This window comes from Diaphorina citri, unplaced genomic scaffold (genome assembly GCF_000475195.1).
Source record: "Diaphorina citri unplaced genomic scaffold, Diaci psyllid genome assembly version 1.1 scaffold795, whole genome shotgun sequence".
In the NCBI taxonomy this organism is placed as follows: Eukaryota; Metazoa; Arthropoda; class Insecta; order Hemiptera; family Psyllidae; genus Diaphorina; species Diaphorina citri.
This window is the reverse complement of record NW_007378227.1, coordinates 41120-65449: the sequence shown is the minus strand read 5'-3', so window position 1 is coordinate 65449 and position 24330 is coordinate 41120. Positions and strand designations below refer to the sequence as shown.

Sequence of the window (24330 nt, the reverse complement as noted above, 5' to 3'; positions counted from 1 at the left end):
CGCTGTCATTCGATAAGGTAAAATAGAAAGTACCAATCATCAACCTGATGCCCAAGGAAAATAGGTATTCAATCAAGTCGCTATGATTTCATGGTCCGAGAGGATCCCTGTCTCCTAGAGTTTTATGCTAAAAATTTACACCTAGGTTATGGCTTTGAGAATGGGATTTAGAGCTGAAATTAAGGGTTAATTGCAGGCAGGAGCTTTAGTATCAAAAGAGCAGATTCTGTCCCTTTTCCATGCCACCCTGTCTATTGTTTACATTTGTTTAACACGTTGAGGTCCGTGTTGTTTTTTAGTCAGTGCAGGAGGATTGTTGATAGTTGAATCAATCTGATAACGTATCAGTGTCCTGTTGTAATATGAGTGATTTGGAATGCTGAAGGCTCTAGTTCGATTCCTGGGGGGATTGAAAAATTTCACACTGGTTTTCCTATTAAATTTAGGATATTTTTTATTTTTCCAATATTTTTTTTTTTTTTCCAAGAGGTTTGACAGAGGGAATTGGAAATGTACTGTGGACTATTGTTCTGGTGATAGCCGCTGGCTGTGTACTTATAATGGCGGTAAGTGTGAACACATCTTTGAACATGTCTGACCTTATATTAAAATGGATCTTGTTTTTATAATATAAGATAGGAAAATAAATCTTCACTTGACTAAAAACACAACTTTATTGATGGAAAGGAGTCAACATGTTTCAGCATCTCATGATGCCATCCTCAGGAGTCCTGAAACATGTTGACTCTTTTCCTTCAATAAAGATATCTATATTGAATTTCAAAGATATATTGCTTCAAAAGAGACCCTCGACCCACCTGCGGGTGCGGTGATACCCTAACCGTGGACCATTGAGTTCACTCTGGATTTGCAAAAGGAGATAATACCTAGTTTCTTTTCCACCTTTTTTGTTTCAGATAATTCTGATCTATCCCAGCAAAACAAGCATGGAACTACAAGAATACATCTCACATTACAATGCTAACCATACAGTTCACTCCGAGGAAACACCAAGCAACGATAGTAATTTGAGTAAGCAGAGTGGTGTTCCATTTGAGAGAGCTGTGTTCATAGATGCTACTTGGCCTCAGAGTAGGAGTATCATGGCTCATTCTAGTGTTAAATGTGAGTGCTATTATTAAGGAGTTTTTTTTTCTGTAAGTAAGGAGCTTTGAGGAATATCTGGACAGCATTAAACAGAAAAGAACCATCTAATAAAACTGGTTCATAGATGCTACTTGGCCTCAGAGTAGGAGTATCATGGCTCATTCTAGTGTTAAATGTGAGTGCTATTATTAAGGAGTTTTTTTTCTTTTTCTGTAAGTAAAGGAGCTTTGAGGAATATCTGGACAATAAAACTAGTATTCAACTGTAGTAGGTAGTATTCAATCAGAATCACCAGGCTTTCTGGCTTGCTTGAACCTCCCTGTTTACAATCTCCCAGCCAGAAAGCAGCCCTATTGTGTACCTCATGTCCTGACACATTTTTCTCACCCAGGTCTTGATTCATACAATCTTTCCACCTTTTCTTCGGCCTAACCTCGCCCTTTTCTCCCCCTCACTTCCAATCTCTCAACTCTTTTCCCTACTGTTTACATTTCGGTGGTGTAGTGGTTCGGTGGTGTAGTGGACCTACCTCGGTGGTGTAGTGGTCAAGGTTGAAGGCCATTGGACTATATACTAAGATCTAAACAGGGGACGGCGCGAACGACACAAGAGTGTTAAAGCGCCTAACTGAAAAAAAAAAAGATATATTGCACAGATAAACACTAATTAAAAAGGCATTATATACACTAAAAAGAAAAACACTAATTAAAAAGGCATTATATACACTAAAAAGAACACTTTTAGATGAACAGTTTTGTGTTATTTCACAGTCTGGCTTGCTTGAACCTCCCTGTTTACAATCTCCCAGCCAGAAAGCAGCCCTATTGTGTACCTCATGTCCTGACACATTTTTCTCACTCAGGTCTTGGATTCATACAATCTTTTCACCTTTTCTTCGACTTACCTCGCCGTTTTCTCCCCCTCACTTCCAATCTCTCAACTCTTTTCCCTACTGTTTACATTTATAATAATTATGTAATACTAAGTTGATGGTGTTTTTCTCTCCAGATCTACCATGTATCACTCTCCAGCGGCGGATCTCCTACTGTTTACATTTTTAATATGTAATACTAATTTGACGATGTTTTTCTCTCCAGATCTACCATGTATCACTCTCCAGCGGCGGATCTCCTATTTCTGGCGGCACCAAAAGAACTCCCCCCGTTGGTTTCTGGCCACCATAGCCTACTGCTGGAGTAAAGGGACTTTACAGTCCTATGCGAGCAGTATAAATAAGCACTATTATTATTATAATATGTCATACTAATTTGACGGTGTTTTTCTCTCCAGATCTACCATGTATCACTCTCCAGCGGCGGATCTCCTATTTCTGGCGGCACCAAAAGAACTCTCCCCGCTGGTTCCTGGCCACCATAGAGGCGTGTTTTTAGTCAGTACTGGACTTACTTTTTATTTAGTTTTGTATTCTTTTTTTCATTTATTTGACATTTCGGTCTGACATTCCAAGATGAATTTTGACCTGTTCTTTCTCTTTTTAAGTGTCAATATTTTTTTTTTTTTTCATCGTATTACTTTATTCAATTATCCAACTACCATTCCTCTTCTGGCCACCATCGAGGCCATTCATCAACTTCTTATCGAGGTAGACCCGCTACATGATGGCCGATACGATAACCTCCTCTTCTTCTTTGAGTTTATGTATAGGAAGATTCACACGTTGTACTCGCACGATCAACTGCTGTCGTATAAGAGGAAGATGAATTTGAGTTCAGTGGAGGCGGGACCATTCCTGCTCCGTCCTCACACTCAATCAATCATTTCCAGAAGAATTTTGATCTAATCTATCTCTTTATTTCCAGATTCTCTCGCTCGTCTTCTCCACCTCGTTCTCTCTGGACAACCACTACTCTCTCCACCTCCACACCCGTTCCCTTCGCCCCCACCAGACAGCCGAGGACACCACGGACAAAGTCTACCGCTACATTATGAACGGGAGCGAAGAACAGGTTAATTGAAAATGAATTCACAAATAGGTTAATAAAAAATTGGCATGGGACAAGGACTCTGATTGTTATAGTTTTGTGTTTGTGTTCTGTTTTCTTTCAGTCAGAAAGGGAGAGGATAGAGAGAATGGGAGGATTTTTATCTCAGTTTAGAGTTCAAGGAATTTTAGCTGTGTCAAGCCCCCTTTTTTTTTTTTTTTTTTTTTTTTTTTTTGAGAGAGGTTTGACAGAGGGAACTGTAACTGCTATGATCTTATCGCCCCGAAACCGAAGAGAGAAGGAAGACAGGATAGGAGAAAGCTAGCCATTCAGAGAACGAACATTATCCCATTAGGTTAAAATCAGCCCCGGGCGGGAATCGAACCCGCGGCCTAGCTCTTACAAGGCAGACGTTAAAACATAAAAAAAATCCCTAATTTTCGAACACTTTGTTTCATGGGTGTCAGCAACCTCCGTGGCCGAGTGGGTATCACACTAGGCTTGCACGCAGGAGGTCCGAGTTCGATTCCCGGCAGAGCCGAGGTTTTTTTTTCGGCTCTGTGCTTGGAGTTCGGGGTGCACTCAGCCTCGTGAGGGCAATTGAGTAGCTACTTTAATCGAGTAGCGACCAGTGGCGGCATTACCAGAGTAAAAAGAAAAATTATATATGTCATAAATGGTAAAGGAGGCTCTTAGTAATGCTGTGATATCTACAAAAATTGTGAAGAAGCTCTCAGCTACACCACAAAGAAATCATGATTTAGATTTTTTTAGACTTAATTCATGGGTGTCATCTCTTCTTCTTCTTCAACCAACCAACCAACCAACCAACCAACCAACCAACCAACCAACCAACCAACCAACCAACCAATCAACCAACCTATCAATCAATGTATTGTACCTATTTAAATTTTGACAAATTGTCAACACTTTACAAAAATAGAAATAAAATAAAAAAATATATGTAAAAAAAAAAAGGACTTCCAAATCGGCCAAATCTTAACATCAAACGATCCTCTCCTCTTTTGTAGCAAATCTTCAATGGGGCTTCACGCCCAAAGTCACCATGTACGACAATAAGCTAGCCCTCATTCGACATACTACCCCGCACTGATCATTGATAAAATCCGTACTTACTGAATTTCCGTGGTTGTGGTCACTTCTATTTACAAATTCAAATTGGTGCGAATTATATTTTATTCCAAATACGAAGAAGATTCAAATTGGTACGAATTTTATTCCAAAATACGAGGGAATGAAGAGTGTTCTGCAATTTTAAACGGAAATCTTCGCGAATTTTTCGCGGAAACAAGGTAATTTTGTGATTATCTGTTTTTATAGGTGATATTTTTTGGTGAATTTTTGTCCGAAGGTGTTTTTTGTACGCACATTTTTGTCTCTAAAAGATTTTGTGATTTTCAATAAGTGTTAAGTCTCAAAAAGTGAATTTTCGTTACGTTTTTGTCTGAGGTGTGTTTTTGGTAGGCACATTTTTCTCTCTGAAAGATAGAATGTGAATTTTCAGTACGTGTTTGTCTCAAAAAGTGCGATATTTTGAGTACAGTACGTTTTCGTCTAAGAAGAAGATTTTTTAAAGATGTAAATTTTGTAATGTCTCTTTGTCTGAAGAATATGGTTGGACTTGGTACGTTTTTGTCCGACGAAGGATGGGACTTTTTTTAATAAAATTTTGTCCGAGTATAAACTTTTTTGTGACGTGTTAGATGGATTCATTTTGGAGCCTCTTTTGGCTTATTCCAAATACGAAGAAGATTCAAATTGGTACGAATTATATTTTATTCCAAATACGAAGAAGATTCAAATTGGTACGAATTTTATTTTATTCCAAATACGAAGAAGATTCAAATTGGTACGAATTTTATTCCAAAATACGAGAGAAAGAAGAGTGTTCTGCAATTTTAAACGGAAATCTTCGCGAATTTTTCGCGGGAACAAGGTAATTTTGTGACTTTATCCGTTTTTATAGGTGAGATTTTTTGGTAAATTTTTGTCCGAAGGTGTTTTTTGTACGCACATTTTTGTCTCTAAAAGATTTCAGATATGTGATTTTCAATAAGTGTTAGTCTCAAAAAGTGAATTTTCGTTACGTTTTTGTCCGAGGTGTGTTTTTGGTAGGCACATTTTTCTCTCTGCAAGATAGAATGTGAATTTTCAGTACGTGTTTGTCTCAAAAAGTGCGATATTTTGGGTACAGTACGTTTTCGTCTAAGAAGAAGATTTAAAGATGTAAATTTTGTAATGTCTCTGATTTTTGGTACGATTTTGTCTGAAGAATATGTATGTATGTATGAATATTTATTTGTAATTAATGTTTAAGTACATTTTTACAAAGGTTGGCATTATAAGAACATTATAAGAAGAAAAATTACAAAAATTGTCTGAAGAATATGGTTGGACTTGGTACGTTTTTGTCTGACGAAGGATGGGACTTTTTTAAATAAATTTTTGTGCGAGTAAACTTTTTTGTGACGTGTTAGATGGATATATTTTGGAGCTTCTTTTGGCATTAAATTTGTTGATTGCTACAGTGTTTAAAAATTGTATGTAAAAAATAATTTATAAACATTAAATAAATATTTTGATATTGATATTAATACCCTGGCAAAAACGGAATTTCATCCGTTGGTAAAATCTTATTTTTGGCTTTTTTCTTCCAGTGTCCCACTCATTTGAAGAACAGCAACAGCAGCAGCAGGCACAGCAACAACAACAGCAGGTACAACAGCAACAGCAGGTACAACAGCAACAGCAGGTACAACAGCAGCAAGCACAGCAACACCACCAACAGCACCTGCAGTTGCAACAGCAACACCAGTACCAGAGCCTGGTGGATCAACAGCAACAGCTGCAGGCACAACAGCAGCAGCTGGCCGCCGCTCAGAAACAACAGCAACAATACCAGCAACAGGTAACAGGAGAATACTTTTAAGTGAAAGGTAATCAATCACTAGGCGAGGTTAATGCTTTTTCTTAGTTCTTCGACAGTCTAAACTCTGAATATATACCTGCCACCACCTGCCATATCAACAGCAACAGCTGCAGGCACAACAGCAGCAGCTGGCCGCCGCTCAGAAACAACAGCAACAATACCAGCAACAGGTAACAGGAGACTACTTTTAAGTGGAAGGTAATCAATCACTAGGCGAGGTTAATGCTTTTTCTTAGTTCTTCGACAGTCTTAACTCTGGATAAAGCGCTATACCTGCCACCACCTGCCTCGGTGGTGTAGTGGTCTAGGCGCTCGACTGTTAAACAGGAGGGCGTGGGTTCAATCCCAGCCGAGGTATGGAATTTTGTCCTCAATATAATTTGAGAATTTGACCACAATAATAGTAGTAGCCTACTGCTGGAGTAAAGGGACTTTTCAGTCCTATGCGAACAGTATAAATAAGCACTATTATTATTATACTCTACTGGTCCAGATATAAGACATGAGAGAAGTTTAATCAGGGAGTAGACCAGCTTAATCTGGCTGGGGAACTTTCAACAGGGAGGATACCAACCTGAAATTCCCCTTGCTAAAGAAATGGCAAAGGTTGAGTGCGAAGCAGGGCATTCACTCGTTAAAAAAATTATAGCCAAAACCAAATGTCAGCCCAAAAGCGATATTTTTACCTAGGGCTGGTGGAGGGCTGACGAAAAACGCCAACCATGTCTGAACACGGGAAAAGGCGAAGAAAATGAGAGAAGTTCAAATCTATCTTTTTCCATCTTAACAGGTTCAACAACAGCAGACGCTGGATAAAATCGACACTTCTCTGTTGGATGGTACCAGCAACAGTGTGCCTACTATTATATTCGAGAACCGGAACTACAAGTCTGCCGAGTACAGGAACAAGGAGCCTATCATTGATGACTACAAGCCACAAGACCTTGGTAATTATCCTGCCAGCCTAAAGTCTCTTTTTTTTAAAAGGTTTGACAGAGGGAACGAACTGCATGGCCGTCCCAAATCGAGAAAGGATAGAAGCCAGCGTCCGAGACGAACATTATCCACAAGAAAACGCCCTGGGCGAGTCGAATCCCGTATCCTAAGCCAGACCACCACTAAGCTAAACTCAGCGCTGCTAAAGTGTTTCGAAACGATTTTATAGCAATTTTAAATTTCCATATCAAATGATTTCAGACTTTAACATTAGTGTTTCTTCCCTTGTTTATTATTATTGATTATTATCAGACTTGAACCTTGAAAAGTAAAGGAGAAAAATTCATTTTTTCTCTCTATTTTTCAAATCTAGCCTAGCCGAACCCTTGTGTATAAGTCCACACCTTTGAGGGGTTTTTAGTTTTAAGGGCTAGTCTAACCTTTAGTGCTTTCTAGTTTCCAAGACATATCTTATGGTATTGTTACAATGAAATCGAGGGACCAAGGAAAAAAGTGGCCAGCAAATACTCGGCACCATGACATCATCCCCAATCTACCGAGAACAGGCCGCGTTGACATCATTTTCGACTGCTCACTGAGGCATGACTGTTTGGCTGAACCAATCTCCACCGCTTTTGGTCTAAAAAACTCTTCTCTATTTGTTCCTTATGTTCCTTAAACAGTCCTATGAACTCAATTCACCTGAAACTCCATGTCCTGCCTGGGAAAGCCAGCAATGACATTGTAGGTAATTAATTGGGAAGCCAGAGGTAAAATGACCTAGGTACGTCCACAATAACCCGACATTTGCAAACAACAAACAATGAAATCAATATTTATATTTCCGGGAATTTCTGTAACCGCAAGGCTGTTCCAAGGAGGACCAATGCGGCCGACCATTGAAGCTCGACTTTTGCGCTACGCAGGCCGACCTCTCCTCGGCCTCACGAGGGACCACAAGAACTCGATGATGTCGCACAACCTCCACAATTGGGATGCTGTTCTTCCGGCGTCGGTTTAACTAGTAGATAGCCTCGGTGAGAGATCGGCTCTGGAGGAACCCGTGACCTAACAACCAGACGTGACAGATTTCCCGCCTCGATTTGGTGACTGATTAGAGGCTGCTGTTTTCGGCCTCGGTTTTTACATATTAGAGGCCTGGTTTTTCGGCCTCGGTTTGTACTTATTAGAGGCTGGTTTTACGGCCCTCGGTTTTTACTATTAGAGCTGGTTTTCGACCTCGGTTTTACTTATTAGAGGCTGGTTTTCGGCCTCGGTTTTTTTCTTATTAGATGCTGGTTTTCGGCCTCGATTTTTACTTATTAGAGGCTGGTTTTCGGCCTCGGTTTTTACATATTAGAGGCTGGTTTTCGGCCTCGATTTTTACTTATTAGAGGCTGGTTTTCGGCCTCGGTTTTTACTTATTAGAGGCTGGTTTTCGGCCTCGGTTTTTATACAGCTTAACTCAATATACAAAAAGCCCAATCTGAGGCTTAGGTATAGGGGCTAGACAGCCCTAAAGGATGGGTTAAGCTTCTATCTTTCCCTATCCTATAGGAAGGAAAGTAATGTAATCAGGTGAATTTTTTGAAGGTTTAATTGTGTACTGGTTTAGGCTAGGCTTTATAAAAGAGAGATCCATTCGCTCGTTTACACACTGATCGCTGTATCTACCTATCTACAGAACCCCAACACCTAGAAAGCTGAAATTTGGTAGCAATATATCCTGTATCAGATTATCATCCTATGGTCTAAATGTGCAAGAAGAGAGGATTTTGCCGAAATCTCTAAACCGATTTTGAGTTGTGAGCCCTTTTCTGTGTCGAAAAAAAAAATCTCAAATGTTAGTAATTCTTAAATAGGGAAAATTATTGTATTTTTTGTAGTATTTCCCTCGGGGGGATTCGAAAGTTTTCTCTCTCAATGATTTCTACAATGCCCTGAATTCCAAATATTCCCTCTCTCCCTCAAATTCCATACCTCGGCTGGGATTGAACCCACGCCCTCCTGTTTACCAGGCGAGCGCCTTGACCACTACACCACCGAGGCAGGCTAAATCAGTCCGAGGCAGTCCGTTGACAAAATCCGCCCCGGGCGGGAATCGAACCCGCGACCTACCCCTTAAAAGGCAGACGCCCTACCAACCAAGCTAACTAGGCTGGAGCGCGAATTTTTCTTCCTTCAAAGTAGCAATTTTTCCGTCGTTGGCAATACGCGAACACACTTGATTAATTTTTGTATACGACTATACGCCACACTGTAACTGCTATGGTCTTATCGTCCCGAAATCAAAGAGAGAAGGAAGACAGGATAGGAGAAACCCAGCCGTTCCGATAACAAACCTTATCCGTTGACAAAATCCGCCCTGGGCGGGAATCGAACCCGCGACCTACCCCTTAAAAGGCAGACCCCCTACCACCCAAGCTAACTAGGCTGGAGCGCGAATTTTTCTTCCTTCAAAGTAGCAATTTTTCCGATTTTTTCGTCGTTGGCAATACGCGAACACACTTGATTAATTTTTGTATACGACTATACGCCACAGGGAAAAAGTGTGACGAAGAAAAATTCGTTTCGTGTAGTCTGATCGGGCTGTAACGATCGATCATGGGACCTATTCCTACTCTTTAGGCCTTCGAAAACGAAAGGGTACATTTTATTTACCTATTTATTCTTTCAAACATAAAAAAAATTACAATTACATGAAAAATTGATTACATAATTTAATAAGTACAATCATAATAATGAATAGATAGAATGAAAGATTAGGTACACGTTAAATCCCAAACCATTGAAAAAAGAACTTCGTGGGACAGGGGCCTTGTGGGTTGTGAGATATACCTACTGTAGTCCCTGAAGTTGGGGGGTCCCCGGGGATTTATGGATACAGGACAGGATGTAGATTTTATCTTCTACCCACGCGTGTACGATTGTTTGTTTCGCAATGTAGACATTATTGACGTTCATCATCCTTGAACTCACCTTTGGGTCGGAAATAAATATGCGAACTCCACGAAAATATCTGTTTGACACTGCCTACTTACTTAGGTACTTGTTAGATACTTGACACTATGAATATTTTACATTAGATAGTGTAGCTGTAGAATATGTAGATAGGTACCTATGTACTTGGGCTTAGCCAGCTGCAGAAGCCAAATTTTAATAAATTGAGCCAAGGCTTATAAAAAATAAGGGCTCATTCAAATAAAAAAAGGAAACAAATTGGACTGAATGCGCCAGGTCCTAATAGATCACTGAAGTTGAACAACTTTGAGTGTGGTTGCTAGCCGGATATCTGACCATTTTGGGTAATCTTGTTCCGGCCATAAATCTTTTTTGTTTTTTTTTTTTTTTTTTTTTTTTTTTTTTTTTTGAGGAGGAAAAATCTTTATGACTTCTCCAGCATGATGTGGACTTGTGGAGGGTATGCTGGAGTCACGGCTCAGGGTATGGTGTTTCGCCCTTCTGTGGCACCATTCCTGGCCGGTCAACCCGCTAAAAAACCTCCCCGCTCTTCTTTCTTGGTCCCGGAACTTTTCTGTTATGACTTCGGGAAGAAAATAAGGGCTCATTCAAATAAAGAAAACAAATTGGACTGAATGCGCCAGGTCCTAATAGATCACTGAAGTTGAACAACTTTGAGTGTGGTTGGTATCCGGATATCTGACCATTTTGGGTAATCTTGTTCCGGCCATAAATCTACAATTTTCCATAAATCTTTGCATCACGTTTACATTTTTTACTTTCCTTATCCTATAGGAAGGAAAGTAATGTAATCGGGTCAAAATTTCGATGGTCAGTTTTTAGTGCCAAAACACGTTTTGAGGTCCCTAGAGCCTAAATCCAAAGTTTTTTTTAAAAAAAAAATTTTTTTTTTTTTTTTTTTTTTTTTTTTTTTTAGATGAGTTTCATCAGCGTTTTTTTTTCGTAGCCATAAAACAACTGCTACATTAGATGCATGTGGTCTGTGTCGTAGCATGTCCATCCCGTAGTATGTCCCTCATCAGATGGGCGATAAGAGACACAATATTTTCCATTTAAATGCTGGTTGGTGTAATTGCCCCAAGGGATCGGTTAAGCTTATACGAAGCCCTACAGTCATTCGAACCAAACAACTTCTGGCTTCTGGGTTATTATTCACTTCCCCCGGCAAAAACGGAATTTCATCCGTTGGTAAAATCCTATTTTTGGCTTTTTTTCTTCCAGTGTCCCACTCATTTGAAGAACAGCAACAGCAGCAGGCACAGCAACAACAGCAGGTACAGTCTTTGGGCACAAGGAGGCGCAGGAGCTGGCCAAATTGAGTGAGTGTGAGCGGCCTTTTATGTTATTTTTATTTTTTGTTAATTTTATCTTAAAATACGCCGACCCTATTTAAAAAAAAAGTAATAGGAAAAGGCTAGACTAGAAAAAAAAGAGACTAATTATTTTAAAATGTTTTCAAACAAAAAGGCCTTTCAGATTGTGTGGAAGAGCTTTTTAAGACCATTAAAGTCCTAAAAAATACATATGTAGGTGTATAGGTCAACAAACAAAATGAACAGACAACAAACAAAATATCTGGGAGTTTTACCTTCACGGTTCATTTTCTCCCTTTCAAAAAATAATTTAAGGCAAACTCTTTTACTTACAAATGTTTGGTCAAAAATTTTCTGCCCCGGTCGGAATTTGAACCCAGCACCTCCAGGTTGAGAATCAGTGCTCTTAAACATTCAGCCACAGAGGTGGGCCTTTTTTTTCACTTTCTATTAACACAGTATAGCGAGCTATACTAGTTCATTCTAGTTTACTTACTGTGAACTTGTATTGAAATTTGTTTTCCTCTCTCTTCCCCCCGCCCCTCAGACAAGCAGCAGATGCAACAACAAGGAGGTCCCACCCCAACGGTGCTGAGTACCCCTCCACCACCCCAACAACAATCCTACGCTCCAGCTCCCACCCACTATGCGCCCAACCCCCAGTACTCTACCCTACCCTCACAGGTAAGTTATAAGCTAAGAGAAACCACCCCGAATTCCTTGTAAAGCAGAGCTTTTTCACAACTTTAGAGGATATCAGACTATCACAGCATTACTAAGTGCATCCTTTACTATCGATTTTACACTGTTAATGCCGCCACTGGTCGCTACTCGATTAAAGTAGCTACTGACATGTCTTCCAATAAACAAAACATCATGACCTTACCTCAAATAGTATGTCTTTATAGCATTAGCATAAAAAAAAGCTCTAAAAGACACAATATTCTTTAATAAACACCCCCAATTATTTTCGGTCGGTTTCAGGCCTTACTAAGTGCATCCTTTACTATCGATTTTACACTGTTAATGCCGCCACTGGTCGCTACTCGATTAAAGTAGCTACTGACATGTCTTCGAATAAACAAAACATCATGACCTTACCTCAAATAGTATGTCTTTATAGCATTAGCATAAAAAAAAAGCTCTAAAAGACACAATATTCTTTAATAAACACCCCAATTATTTTCGGTCGGTTTCAGGCTGCGGCAATGTTGTACTCTACCACCCAACTTCAGAACCAGGCGTTCGGCAATTTCTCGCTGGGTGATCAGACTCAGCTGTTGGGTACAGCGGGCGGACCTCGCCAGACCACAGCCCAATATCCATTCCTTGGTAAGTAGATCATGTCAAAATAAATCAATCTAACATTATATGGATTAAAATAAATAAATCTAACATTATGTAAATGTAAATGCAATTCCTTTGTGTTATTATGTCACAACTATGGTGCTCACTGCAGCATTGTAGGATTTTTTCCCAATACCTCAATAATCCTATCATGTGGAACATGAACTTTATGAAGTCAGTTCTGACTTTTGTTAGAAAGTAGTTTGGAAAAAATTCAAGCTTTCAAAAGAAAAACTGAAAAATTTCAAGCTTTTAAAAGCCTCTTATGTTAACAGTGCGACCAAAGTCAGCCAATATTTCGAAGAACATCAAGTCCTGACTTAGAAAACTGTTTTGAAAATTTTCAAGCTTTTAAAAGTCTCTACTGTCTTCCTTCTCTCTTCGATTTCGGGACGATAAGACCATAGCAGTTACAGTTCCCTCTGTCAAACCTCTTAAAAAAAAAAAAATGACGCTCCCTCAATTGCAGAATTTCGCGGAAAAGCCAATACAGTCTGTCACGAAGGGCACTCTACTAGACGAATATGTAATAAGTTGTGTCCTACCGTCTAATCTTTCATTCTTTAGATACATAAATGAATACGAAACCTATCATTACGCACTAATACCTGTAGACCAGAAGTTCTCAAACTGGGGGGTGCGCCCCCCTGGGGAGGCATGGAGACAAATCAGGGGGGGGGGCGAGCTTTTCCGTTTTGTTATTTCAAGGTATTTTAATTATGTCAAGATTGATTAATTCTTGTCAGAAATTAGTCTACCCTGCTTATTATCACTGCTGTTTCACCTTACGAAGGATTCGAACCATAAATCTCCAGTTCTGAAATTCCTCCCGCGCTAACTGCTTGAGTCACTGAGGTTGGTTCGTTTTGTTATTTCATAATACCTATAAATAGGTAACCTACTTACTTACTTGAATATAAAAAAAATCTCAAAACTGTCTTCCTTCTCTCTTCGATTTCGGGACGATAAGACCATAGCAGTTACAGTTCCCTCTGTCAAACCTCTTGAAAAAAAAAAAATAAAAAAATCAAGAATCCCTCTGAAATCCAGTTCGCTAGTGTGGTGTTTTTTTTTATGAATCAAATAAACTTCTGCGGGGCGGTAATATTTGTTTTGTATTATTTTGGAGAGCGAATACCGAGAGTGGGGACTCAAACTCCAATTCAATTCGGTAAGTTACTAAACTTTTAGTAATTGCCCTCCCTGTTGGGCGTTAAACAAGGTATTAAAAAAAAATAAAATTAAGTGATATAGCGCTATGTAAAAGTGTATACTTACCTATATAATTATAGTATAAAATGTAGGTATACCTACCTAATACCTACCAGTATAAAACTTCGCGATGAATTTTCCAAAAGATGCATTTTGCAATAAAATTTCGCCATTCATTTATTTATTTTACAAAATGTTTACCTCTTCTGTAGGTAGGTACGTATACGTAGGTAGTTCTTCTCTGAATCATGAAAAAAAGCTTAAAAACGTTAGTAGGTTCGTTCCTTCAAAAGCCAAGATCGTACAACTCGAATCTCGATCGTGTAAACGGTTCTTTCAGTTTGGAACAGTGGAAATGAAAAAAATGGGCTGTGCTGTGACGTCTTCAGTGAGCTGAGGTGACAAGTGCTGCCATCGACGGAATATTTTGAAACTAAAAATGTAAACAAATGAAAAAAGTTCCGTGCACTCCGTGCAGTGATTAAAAAGATGATAAGAGCTAGCTGAATTTCATTCTTTTCCTTGAATTTTGGACTTGGAAAACGCTGTCATTCGATAAGGTAAAATAGAAAGTACCAATCATCAACCTGATGCCCAAGGAAAATAGGTATTCAATCAAATCGCTTTGATTTCATGGTCCGAGAGGATCCCTGTCTCCTAGAGTTTTATGCTAAAAACTTACACCTAGGTTATGGCTTTGAGAATGGGATTTAGAGCTGAAATTAAGGGTCAATTGCAGGCAGGAGCCTTAATATCAAAAGAGCAGACTTGAAGAAAAATCCATAGAAACATCTGAATAGCAGACACTTTTGGTAGGTACCAGAGGTTTTGCCCACTGCAGTCTGACAGTTGTTTTATTAATGTAAAATTTACTCCGTCATCAACCTGATGCCCAAGGAAAATAGGTATTCAATCAAATCGCTTTGATTTCATGGTCCGAGAGGATCCCTGTCTCCTAGAGTTTTAGCTCAGGTATGCTAAAAACTTACACCTAGGCTATGGCTTTGAGAATGGGATTTAGATCTGAAATTAAGGGTCAATTGCAGGCAGGAGCCTTAATGTCAAAAGAGCAGGCTTGAAGAAAAATCCATAGAAACATCTGAGTAGCAGACACTTTTGGTACCAGAGGTTTTGCCCACTGCAGTTTGACAGTCGTTTTACCAATGTAAAATCTACTCCGATTTTCAGACATGAATCCCAAATACTACAAAATCTACGACAACTCTGTGGAGAACCCATTTGAGCAGTACAAAATAGACAACAACTCATTCCTTGATGAAATTCAAGACAGGAGTCTGTGTGGCAAATGTAAACGAACAAGGAAATATTTCTGCTATACCTGCAATATAGCACTGCCTGTGTTCAAAGATTTAGTTCCCAAAGTCAAGGTAATCAATTAGTACAAGGTGTTTGAAATGTTGAACTAGTTTAAGATTTCCTTCCATCTCAAAACACATCCACCATTTAATCACCAGTATTAACATTGGGGCTCAGTTCAATTTGTAAAAAAAAAAAGACATCACTATAAAATGGAAGGTGCAGGTTTAACCTTTTGAAGGACAAAACTAAAATTTACATCATCACCAAAGGGTTAAAATGCTATTTTCCAAAAACTTATGTGGTCTGTTCTTACTTTTCAGCTCCCAATTAAAATTGGTAATCAATACTTTTCAGTCCTATGAAATGTTGAACTAGTTTAAGATTTTCTTCCATCTCAAAACACATCTACCATTTAATCACCAGTATTAACATTGGGGCTCAGTTCAATTTGTAAAAAAAAAAAAGACATCACTATAAAATGGAAGGTGCAGGTTTAACCTTTTGAAGGACAAAACTAAAGTTTACATCATCACCAAAGGGTTAAAATGCTATTTTCAGAAAACTCATGTGGTCTGTTCTTACTTTTCAGCTCCCAATTAAAATAGATATCATCAAACATGAAAGGGAGACAGAGGGAAAAGCAACATCTGTACATGCTGCAATCATAGCTCCCGATGATGTTAATGTGTACATCTATCCTCACAATGTTCCTGATTATTCTAAGAACAATGAAAAAGTAAGTTAAGTTTGAAGAAACAGGCCCAGTGCAGTTGCTAAGGTGTGATTAGTCAAGCTATCAAGTAAAATAACACATGAAATTATTTTAAATTTCCCTTGCTAAAGAAATAACAAAGGTTGAGTGTCAACATCTGTACATGCTGCAATCATAGCTCCCGATGATGTTAATGTGTACATCTATCCTCACAATGTTCCTGATTATTCTAAGAACAAAAAAAAAGTAAGTTAAGGTTGAAGAAACAGGCTCAGTGCATTTGCTAAGGCATGATTAGTCAAGCTATTAAGTAAAATAACACATGAAATTATTTTAAGTTTCCCTTGCTAAAGAAATAACAAAGGTTGAGTGTGAAAGGCATCCACTCGTAAATTTTGTAGCCAAAACCAAATGTCAGCCCAAAAGCAATCACCTTAGGGCTGATTGAGGGCTGACAAAAAATGCCAACCCCGTCTGTACACGGGAAAAGGCGTAGAAAAAGAAGGAGAAGAACACATGAAATTATTTTAAATATCTGCAATTATGCACAAGTGAAGAAATAATGTTAATAGAGAAAGGATGGAGAAGAGAATAAAATTTAAACTTTCGATTGAAAAAAAAAAGTGAGTAGGTAGGTCTTACCTTGCTTATGAAGTCTAAAGCCGCGTTTGTTTACAATAAATTCATTCATAATCTTGATGCTCAGATTGATCAGCCTTCATTGGTAAAGATTTTGATTTTTTTTTATTATTATTATTATTACAATTTTTTTGATTTTTTTAGTTATTTTCCCTCTCATTTCATCAAAACGCATTGGGTCGAAAGTAGTGTAAAAGTATGTTCACTCTAACTAGCCAGAAACGCAGTTGAACTCAGATGTGTAGCTGTGTCCACACACAGTCGACGGAAAAAAGTTGTCTTTTTTCTTAAAAAAAGAGATTTTTTTTAACCATCGACGACCGTGAACCATGTGTGGACTCAGCTTGTGCCTACAGAAAAAAAAAAAAACGCAGTGAAACTAGAAAATTCATAGGTAGACGCAGCAGTAAAACCATAAAATTGTCATCTTTGGAATATAAACCATAGTCATAGGGTCATTATTTTCTTCGATTGCATACAGGATACAGGGTCTGGTAAAATGAGCTAGTAGTCAAATACCCCGACATTTACAAGAAAAACATATTAATTTTCAATATCTCGGGAACGGTATAAGCTAGAGACTTGAAATTTGGTATGTAGTTCACAAATGTGACAAGGATGCAACCCAACGTTTGGTTAAAATAGGTGCTGCGGTTGGCGGTATTTTGACCGCTTTTTGGCGGGTTTCAGCTATACTGACTAAGAAGTATGTTAAAAAAAAAAAAAAAAAAAAAAAAAAACGCAGTGAAACTAGAAAATTCATAGGTAGACGCAGCAGTAAACACAGTGAAACTAGAAAATTTCTAGGTAGACGCAGAAGTAAAACCATAAAATTGATATCTTTGGAATATAAACTATAGTCATAGGGTCATTATTTTCTTCGATTGTATACAGGATACAGGGTCTGGTAAAATGAGCTAGTAGTCAAATACCCCGATATTTACAAGAAAAACATAGGTATTAATTTTCGTAGTGGTCAAGACGCTCGCCTGGTAATCAGGAGGGCGTGGGTTCGATCCCAGCCGAGGTATGGAATTTTTAGAGATATTGTAAATGTTACAACAGAACACCCAAATAAGCACCATTCAATAGGATAAGGAAAGTCGTGTGATGTTCACATCAGATTTTTAATTTTATATTCCTTTTATTCCAGGCAATGTCGCATCACAACAGTCACCCGAAGAGCAGCGTTGAATACAAGTCCCTCCTACTGTACGAGAACGGGTTCGACTTTAGCGACCAATGTTCTCCCACTCAAGAACGTCGAGGTGCCAAACTGAATGGTGTGGCGCACTTGTTGCAAGTGTCACCTAGCTTTATGTACAATGTACTGTGGACTATTGTTCTGGTGATAGCCGCTGGCTGTGTACTTATAATGGCGGTAAGTGTGAACACATCTTTGAAAATGTCTGACCTTATATTAAAATAAGAAGAAAATAAATCTTCACTTGACTAAAAACACAACTTTATTGATGGAAAGGAGTCGACATGTTTCAGCATCTCATGATGCCATCCTCAGGAGTCCTGAAACATGTTGACTCTTTTCCTTCAATGAAGGTATCTATATTGAATTTCAAAGATATATTGCTTCAAAAGAGACCCTCGACCCACCTGCGGGTGTGGTGATACCCTAACCGTGGACCATATATTTAATTGCCACACACATCTACAAATACGCTCCTCCCTCCCCTCACCACCAGCCCTTGATAACAACCCTGCCAACATCGATTCGGCCTTAATCTACCTGAAGGCCATTGGACTATATACTAAGATCTAGGTAAACAGGGGACGGCGCGAACGACACAAGAGTGTTAAAGCGCCTAACTGGAAAAAAAGATAATTATATTGCACAGATAAACACTAATTAAAAAGGCATTATACACTAAAAAGAACACTTTTAGATGAACAGTTTTGTGTTATTTCACAATTAAACTGAATCTTTAAAACACAAAAATTACTAAAATAAAAGGGAGCGATACTGTGCCCTTCAAATGGCGGCTCGTAAAATTCTGTTTTTAGTCAAGTGAAGACTTACTTTCTACTTATTTTAGTATTCTTTTTTCCATTTATTTGACACTTCGGTCTGACATTCCAAGATGAATTTTGACCTGTTCTTTCTCTTTTTAAGTGCCAATATTTTTTTTATTTTTTTTTTTTTCATCGTATTACTTTATTCAATTATCCAACTGTACCATTCCTGGCGACCAATGTTCTCCCACTCAAGAACGTCGAGGTGCCAAACTAAATGGTGTGGCGCACTTGTTGCAAGTGTCACCTAGCTTTATGTATAATGTACTGTGGACTATTGTTCTGGTGATAGCCGCTGGCTGCGTACTTATAATGGCGGTAAGTGTGAACACATCTTTGAAAATGTCTGACCTTATACTAAAATGGATCTTGTTTTTATAATATAAGATAAGAAGAAAATAAATCTTCACTTCACTAAAAACACAACTTTATTGATGGAAAGGAGTCAACATGTTTCAGCATCCCATGATGCCATCCTCGGGAGTCCTGAAACATGTTGACTCTTTTCCTTCAATAAAGATATCTATATTGAATTTCAAAGATATATTGCTTCAGAAGAGACCCTCGACCCACCTGCGGGTGCGGTGATACCCTAACCGTGGACCATATATTTAATTGCCACACCACGCTCCTCCCTCCCCTCACCACCAGCCCTTGATAACAACCTGCCAACATCGATTCGGCCTTAATGTACCTGAAGGCCATTGGACTATATACTAAGATCTAGGTAAACAGGGGACGGCGTGAACGACACAAGAGTGTTAAAGCGCCTAACTGAAAAAAAAAAGATATATTGCACAGATAAACACTAATTAAAAAGGCATTATATACACTAAAAAGAACACTTTTAGATGAACAGTTTTGTGTTATTTCACAATTAAACTGAATCTTTAAAACACTAAAATTACTAAAATAAAAGGGAGCGATACTGTGCCCTTCAAATGGCGGCTCATAAAATTCTGTTTTTAGTCAAGTGAAGACTTACTTTCTACTTATTTTAGTATTCTTTTTTCCATTTATTTGACATTTCGATAAAATATAATTCGTACCAATTTGAATCTTCTTCGTATTTGGAATAAAATATAATTCGTACCAATTTGAATCTTCTTCGTATTTGGAATAAAATATAATTCGTACCAATTTGAATCTTCTTCGTATTTGGAATAAAATATAATTCGTACCAATTTGAATCTTCTTCGTATTTGGAATAAAATATAATTCGTACCAATTTGAATCTTCTTCGTATTTGGAATAAAATATAATTCGTACCAATTTGAATCTTCTTCGTATTTGGAATAAAATATAATTCGTACCAATTTGAATCTTCTTCGTATTTGGAATAAAATATAATTCGTACCAATTTGAATCTTCTTCGTATTTGGAATAAAATATAATTCGTACCAATTTGAATCTTCTTCGTATTTGGAATAAAATATAATTCGTACCAATTTGAATCTTCTTCGTATTTGGAATAAAATATAATTCGTACCAATTTGAATCTTCTTCGTATTTGGAATAAAATATAATTCGTACCAATTTGAATCTTCTTCGTATTTGGAATAAAATATAATTCGTACCAATTTGAATCTTCTTCGTATTTGGAATAAAATATAATTCGTACCAATTTGAATCTTCTTCGTATTTGGAATAAAATATAATTCGTACCAATTTGAATCTTCTTCGTATTTGGAATAAAATATAATTCGTACCAATTTGAATCTTCTTCGTATTTGGAATAAAATATAATTCGTACCAATTTGAATCTTCTTCGTATTTGGAATAAAATATAATTCGTACCAATTTGAATCTTCTTCGTATTTGGAATAAAATATAATTCGTACCAATTTGAATCTTCTTCGTATTTGGAATAAAATATAATTCGTACCAATTTGAATCTTCTTCGTATTTGGAATAAAATATAATTCGTACCAATTTGAATCTTCTTCGTATTTGGAATAAAATAAAATTCGTACCAATTTGAATCTTCTTCGTATTTGGAATAAAATATAATTCGCACCAATTTGAATTTGTAAATAGAAGTGACCACAACCACGGAAATTCAGTAAGTACGGATTTTATCAACGATCAGTGCGGGGTAGTATGTCGAATGAGGGCTAGCTTATTGTCGTACATGGTGACTTTGGGCGTGAAGCCCCATTGAAGATTTGCTACAAAAGAGGAGAGGATCGTTTGATGTTAAGATTTGGCCGATAACTCGAATAGGACTACAGAGCCAATTCGCCTGATCCCATACCCTTTAAAACACCTTGCCTATTTGATCAAAATTTTACAAAATAAAAGGGTAAGTAAATAATTGATTTAAAATACAAAAGGAAAATTTTAGATAAGTAGGAAAGTTACGTTAGAATGTGTGCTTCAAACTAAAGAGGTAACAGATGGTTAAATTAGCAGTCTCTATGATCGCGTGAGTGTTAATCATTAATTATTATGATCCAGAAATGTTTGTGATGGTTAACTCTAGAATGCATTGGTTCATTTGACTTGAAAAAAAAAAAATAATAATAATAATAAACATAAACACGGTAAGTGTTTCCATTTTCAACAAGTGGGAAGATCGAACTCTTCTCGAATCGGGTTTAAATCTTGGAAAAAAAAGCTATTCCCCGCCAGATAGTTTAGCTTGGTTGGTAGCGCGACTGCCTTGTAAGCGCTAGGCCGCGGGTTCGATTCCCGCCCGGGGCGGATTTAATCCTCAACAGATAATGCCCGTTTTCGAAACGGCTGACTTTCTCTTATCCTTCTCTCTTCCCTTTCGGGGCGATAACACCTTAGCAGTTAGGCCGCGGGTTCGATTCCCGCCCGGGGCGGATTTAATCCTCAACGGATAATGTCCGTTTTCGAAACGGCTGACTTTCTCTTATCTTGTCTTCTCTCTTCCCTTTCGGGACGATAACACCTTAGCAGTTACAGTTCCTCGGTGGTGTAGTGGTCAAGGCGCTCGCCTGGTAAACAGGAGGGCGTGAGTTCAATCCCAGCCGAGCTTCTACGACACAGACCACAAGCGTCCAATGTAGCAGTTGTTTCATCGCTACGAAATAAAAACAGCGGTGAAACACTCATCTTTTAAAAACTAAAAAAAAAAACTAAAAATCCTAACTCCCTGTATAGGGAAATTCCTAAGGAATATTTTCTAAGGAAAGAGTTACATATTTTAGGATGACTCAGTGCCTGAGTAATCCTCTGAAAAGAGCAGCTCTTTCATAACTCACTCATTGCCCATCTATGATTTTATGCTATGTTAGTAATCATTTTTTCCCTTCCCCCTTTGTATTGTTTTATAAATGTCTGAGTAATCCTCTGAAAAGAGCAGCTCTTTCATAACTCACTCATTGCCCATCTATGATTTTATGCTATGTTAGTAATCTTTTTTTTCTTTCCCCCTTTGTATTGTTTTATAAAATAATTGGTTTCATAGTATATATTTTATTTAGATACTTATTTAGTAGAGTTAATTGAACTTTGTATTGTTTATAATAAAATAAGAAATTCGGTAGTTGATTCATCTTTGCTTTGGTTTTGCGAAATTTATTTTTTTGGGTGGTTTCTCTACTCAGAATTGTTTCTACTCTGTAGGAAATGAAGGTAGACACAGACGATGTCTCTACTCCCCTTTTTATATCGAGTAGAGAAAAATTCTACTTGAGAGAACAAGTAGATTTTTGACAACTTTTGAGAAAAACCCTACTTGAAAAACAAGTTACTGACGACTTTTTTTGACACTATCGAAATTAGGATCACCCTTCGAGTCCACGTAATAATGGAGCTCTAAGGGTTAGGTGGTAGAGAACGCCTAAGGCGTTAACCTTGCCTAGTGGTTGCCTTCCACTCAAGAGTCTTCTATTATTATTATCATCTTAATTAACTTGCCTTAAAAGGTGTAAGCAGTGAGTTCACTCTGGATTTGCAAAAGGAGATAATACCTAGTTTCTTTTCCACCTTTTTTGTTTCAGATAATTCTGATCTATCCCAGCAAGACAAGCATGGAATTACAAGAATACATCTCACATTACAATGCTAACCATACAGTTCACTCCGAGGAAACACCAAGCAATGATAGTCATTTGAGTAAGCAGAGTGGTGTTCCATTTGAGAGAGCTGTGTTCATAGATGCTACTTGGCCTCAGAGCAGGAGTATCATGGCTCATTCTAGTGTTAAATGTGAGTGCTTCTTCTGCTTAGCCTTTTCATATTTAAATAAGGTCGGCGTTTCTTGTTGTCAGTCTCTTCCAGGCAGCCCTCATGTCCTGATAAATTTTTCTCAACCAGGTCTTGATTCATACAATCTTTTCACCTTTTCTTCGGCCTACCTTGCCCTTTTCTCCCCCTCACTTCCATTCTCTCCACTCTTTTCCCTACTGTTTACATTTCGGTGGTGTAGTGGACCTACCTCGGTGGTGTAGTGGTCAAGGCGCTTATTGGCACAGTTATTCACTTGCAAAGTGTGGGTACATTGGTGGTGTAGTGGTCAAGGCGCTCGCCTGGTAAACAGGAGGGCGTGGGTTCAATCCCAGCCGAGGTATGGAATTTTATCCTCAATATAATTTGAGAATTTGACCACAATAATAGTAGTAGCCTACTGCTGGAGTAAAGGGACTTTACAGTCCTATGCGAGCAGTATAAATAAGCACTATTATTATTATAATATGTAATACTAATTTGACGGTGTTTTTCTCTCCAGATCTACCATGTATCACTCTCCAGCGGCGGATCTCCTATTTCTGGCGACACCAGAAAAATTCTCCCCGTTGGTTCCTGGCCACCATCGAGGCCATTCATCAACTTCTTATCGAGGTAGACCCGCTACATGATGGCCGATACGATAACCTCCTCTTCTTCTTCGAGTTTATGTATAGGAAGATTCACACGTTGTACTCGCACGATCAACTGCTGTCGTACAAGAGGAAGATGAATTTGAGTTCTGTGGAGGCGGGGGATAAAGGTAAAGTTGTTTTATTATTGTCGAAATAGGTTTTTCGAAGAGGTTTATTAGAGGGACAGGTAACTGCCAAGGTGTTATCGTCCCGAAAGGGAAGAGAGAAGACAGGATAGGTGAAAGTCAGCCGTTTCGAAAACGGACATTATCCGTTGAGGATTAAATCCGCCCCGGGCGGGAATTGAACTCGCGGCCTAGCGCTTACAAGGCAGTCGCGCTACCAACCAAGCTAAACTATCTGGCGGGGAATAGCTTTTTTTTTCCAAGATTTAAACCCGATTCGAGAAGAGTTCGATCTTCCCACTTGTTGAAAATGGAAACACTTACCGTGTTTATGTTTATTATTATTATTATTTTCAAGTCAAATGAACCAATGCCAATGCATTCTAGAGTTAACCATCACAAACATTTCTGGATCATAATAATTAATGATTAACACTCACGCGATCATAGAGACTGCTAATTTAACCATCTGTTACCTCTTTAGTTTGAAGCACACATTCTAACGTAACTTTCCTACTTATCTAAAATTTTCCTTTTGTATTTTAAATCAATTATTTACTTACCCTTTTATTTTGTAAAATTTTGATCAAATAGGCAAGGTGTTTTAAAGGGTATGAGATCAGGCGAATTGGCTCTGTAGTCCTATTCGAGTAGTGTTAATAGGTAATTTTATTTTAAGTAGGTCAATCAATTGTCAGCGTAATGGGACTTCCAAATCGGCCAAATCTTAACATCAAACGATCCTCTCCTCTTTTGTAGCAAATCTTCAATGGGGCTTCACGCCCAAAGTCACCATGTACGACAATAAGCTAGCCCTCATTCGACATACTACCCCGCACTGATCATTGATAAAATCCGTACTTACTGAATTTCCGTGGTTGTGG

General features: G+C 38.2%; 3 protein-coding genes and 1 long non-coding RNA gene across 5 annotated transcripts in view; 3 read left to right on the top strand and 1 right to left on the bottom strand.

Annotated features, from left to right (window-relative positions):
- The first annotated feature begins 515 nt into the window (after window positions 1-515).
- LOC113468624 overlaps window positions 516-24330 on the top strand; it is a 28420-nt gene continuing 4605 nt past the window's right edge. The window contains exons 1-2 of the mRNA XM_026825698.1: window positions 516-566; window positions 2928-3074. Coding sequence (XP_026681499.1) covers window positions 561-566; window positions 2928-3074 — 153 coding nt within the window. The 5' untranslated portion in view covers window positions 516-560. The remainder of the gene's footprint in view (window positions 567-2927; window positions 3075-24330) is intronic.
- LOC113468625 (DTW domain-containing protein 1-like) lies at window positions 924-17827 on the top strand. 2 transcript variants are annotated; one of them, XM_026825701.1, is made up of 5 exons: window positions 924-1125; window positions 2398-2486; window positions 2687-2850; window positions 17553-17558; window positions 17613-17827. In XM_026825701.1, the coding sequence occupies exons 1-5, from the start codon at window positions 948-950 to the stop codon at window positions 17653-17655; spliced, it is 480 nt and encodes a 159-aa protein (XP_026681502.1). In that variant the 5' UTR covers window positions 924-947; the 3' UTR covers window positions 17656-17827. The 2 variants fall into 2 exon arrangements, with proteins under 2 accessions (XP_026681502.1, XP_026681503.1); XM_026825702.1 differs by lacking the exon at window positions 17553-17558 and adding an exon at window positions 6258-6263.
- LOC103512131 (DTW domain-containing protein 1) lies at window positions 13639-24330 on the top strand. The gene is made up of 6 exons (XM_008476886.3): window positions 13639-13749; window positions 14979-15178; window positions 15700-15846; window positions 22461-22668; window positions 23189-23449; window positions 24206-24330. Exons 1-6 carry the CDS (start codon window positions 13653-13655, stop codon window positions 24286-24288), a joined length of 996 nt encoding a protein of 331 aa, XP_008475108.2. The 5' UTR covers window positions 13639-13652; the 3' UTR covers window positions 24289-24330.
- On the bottom strand, window positions 18116-19275 carry LOC113468627. The gene is made up of 2 exons (XR_003392307.1): window positions 19155-19275; window positions 18116-18176 (listed from the first exon to the last, which is right to left on the bottom strand). It is a non-coding gene; the product is annotated as an uncharacterized LOC113468627 (long non-coding RNA).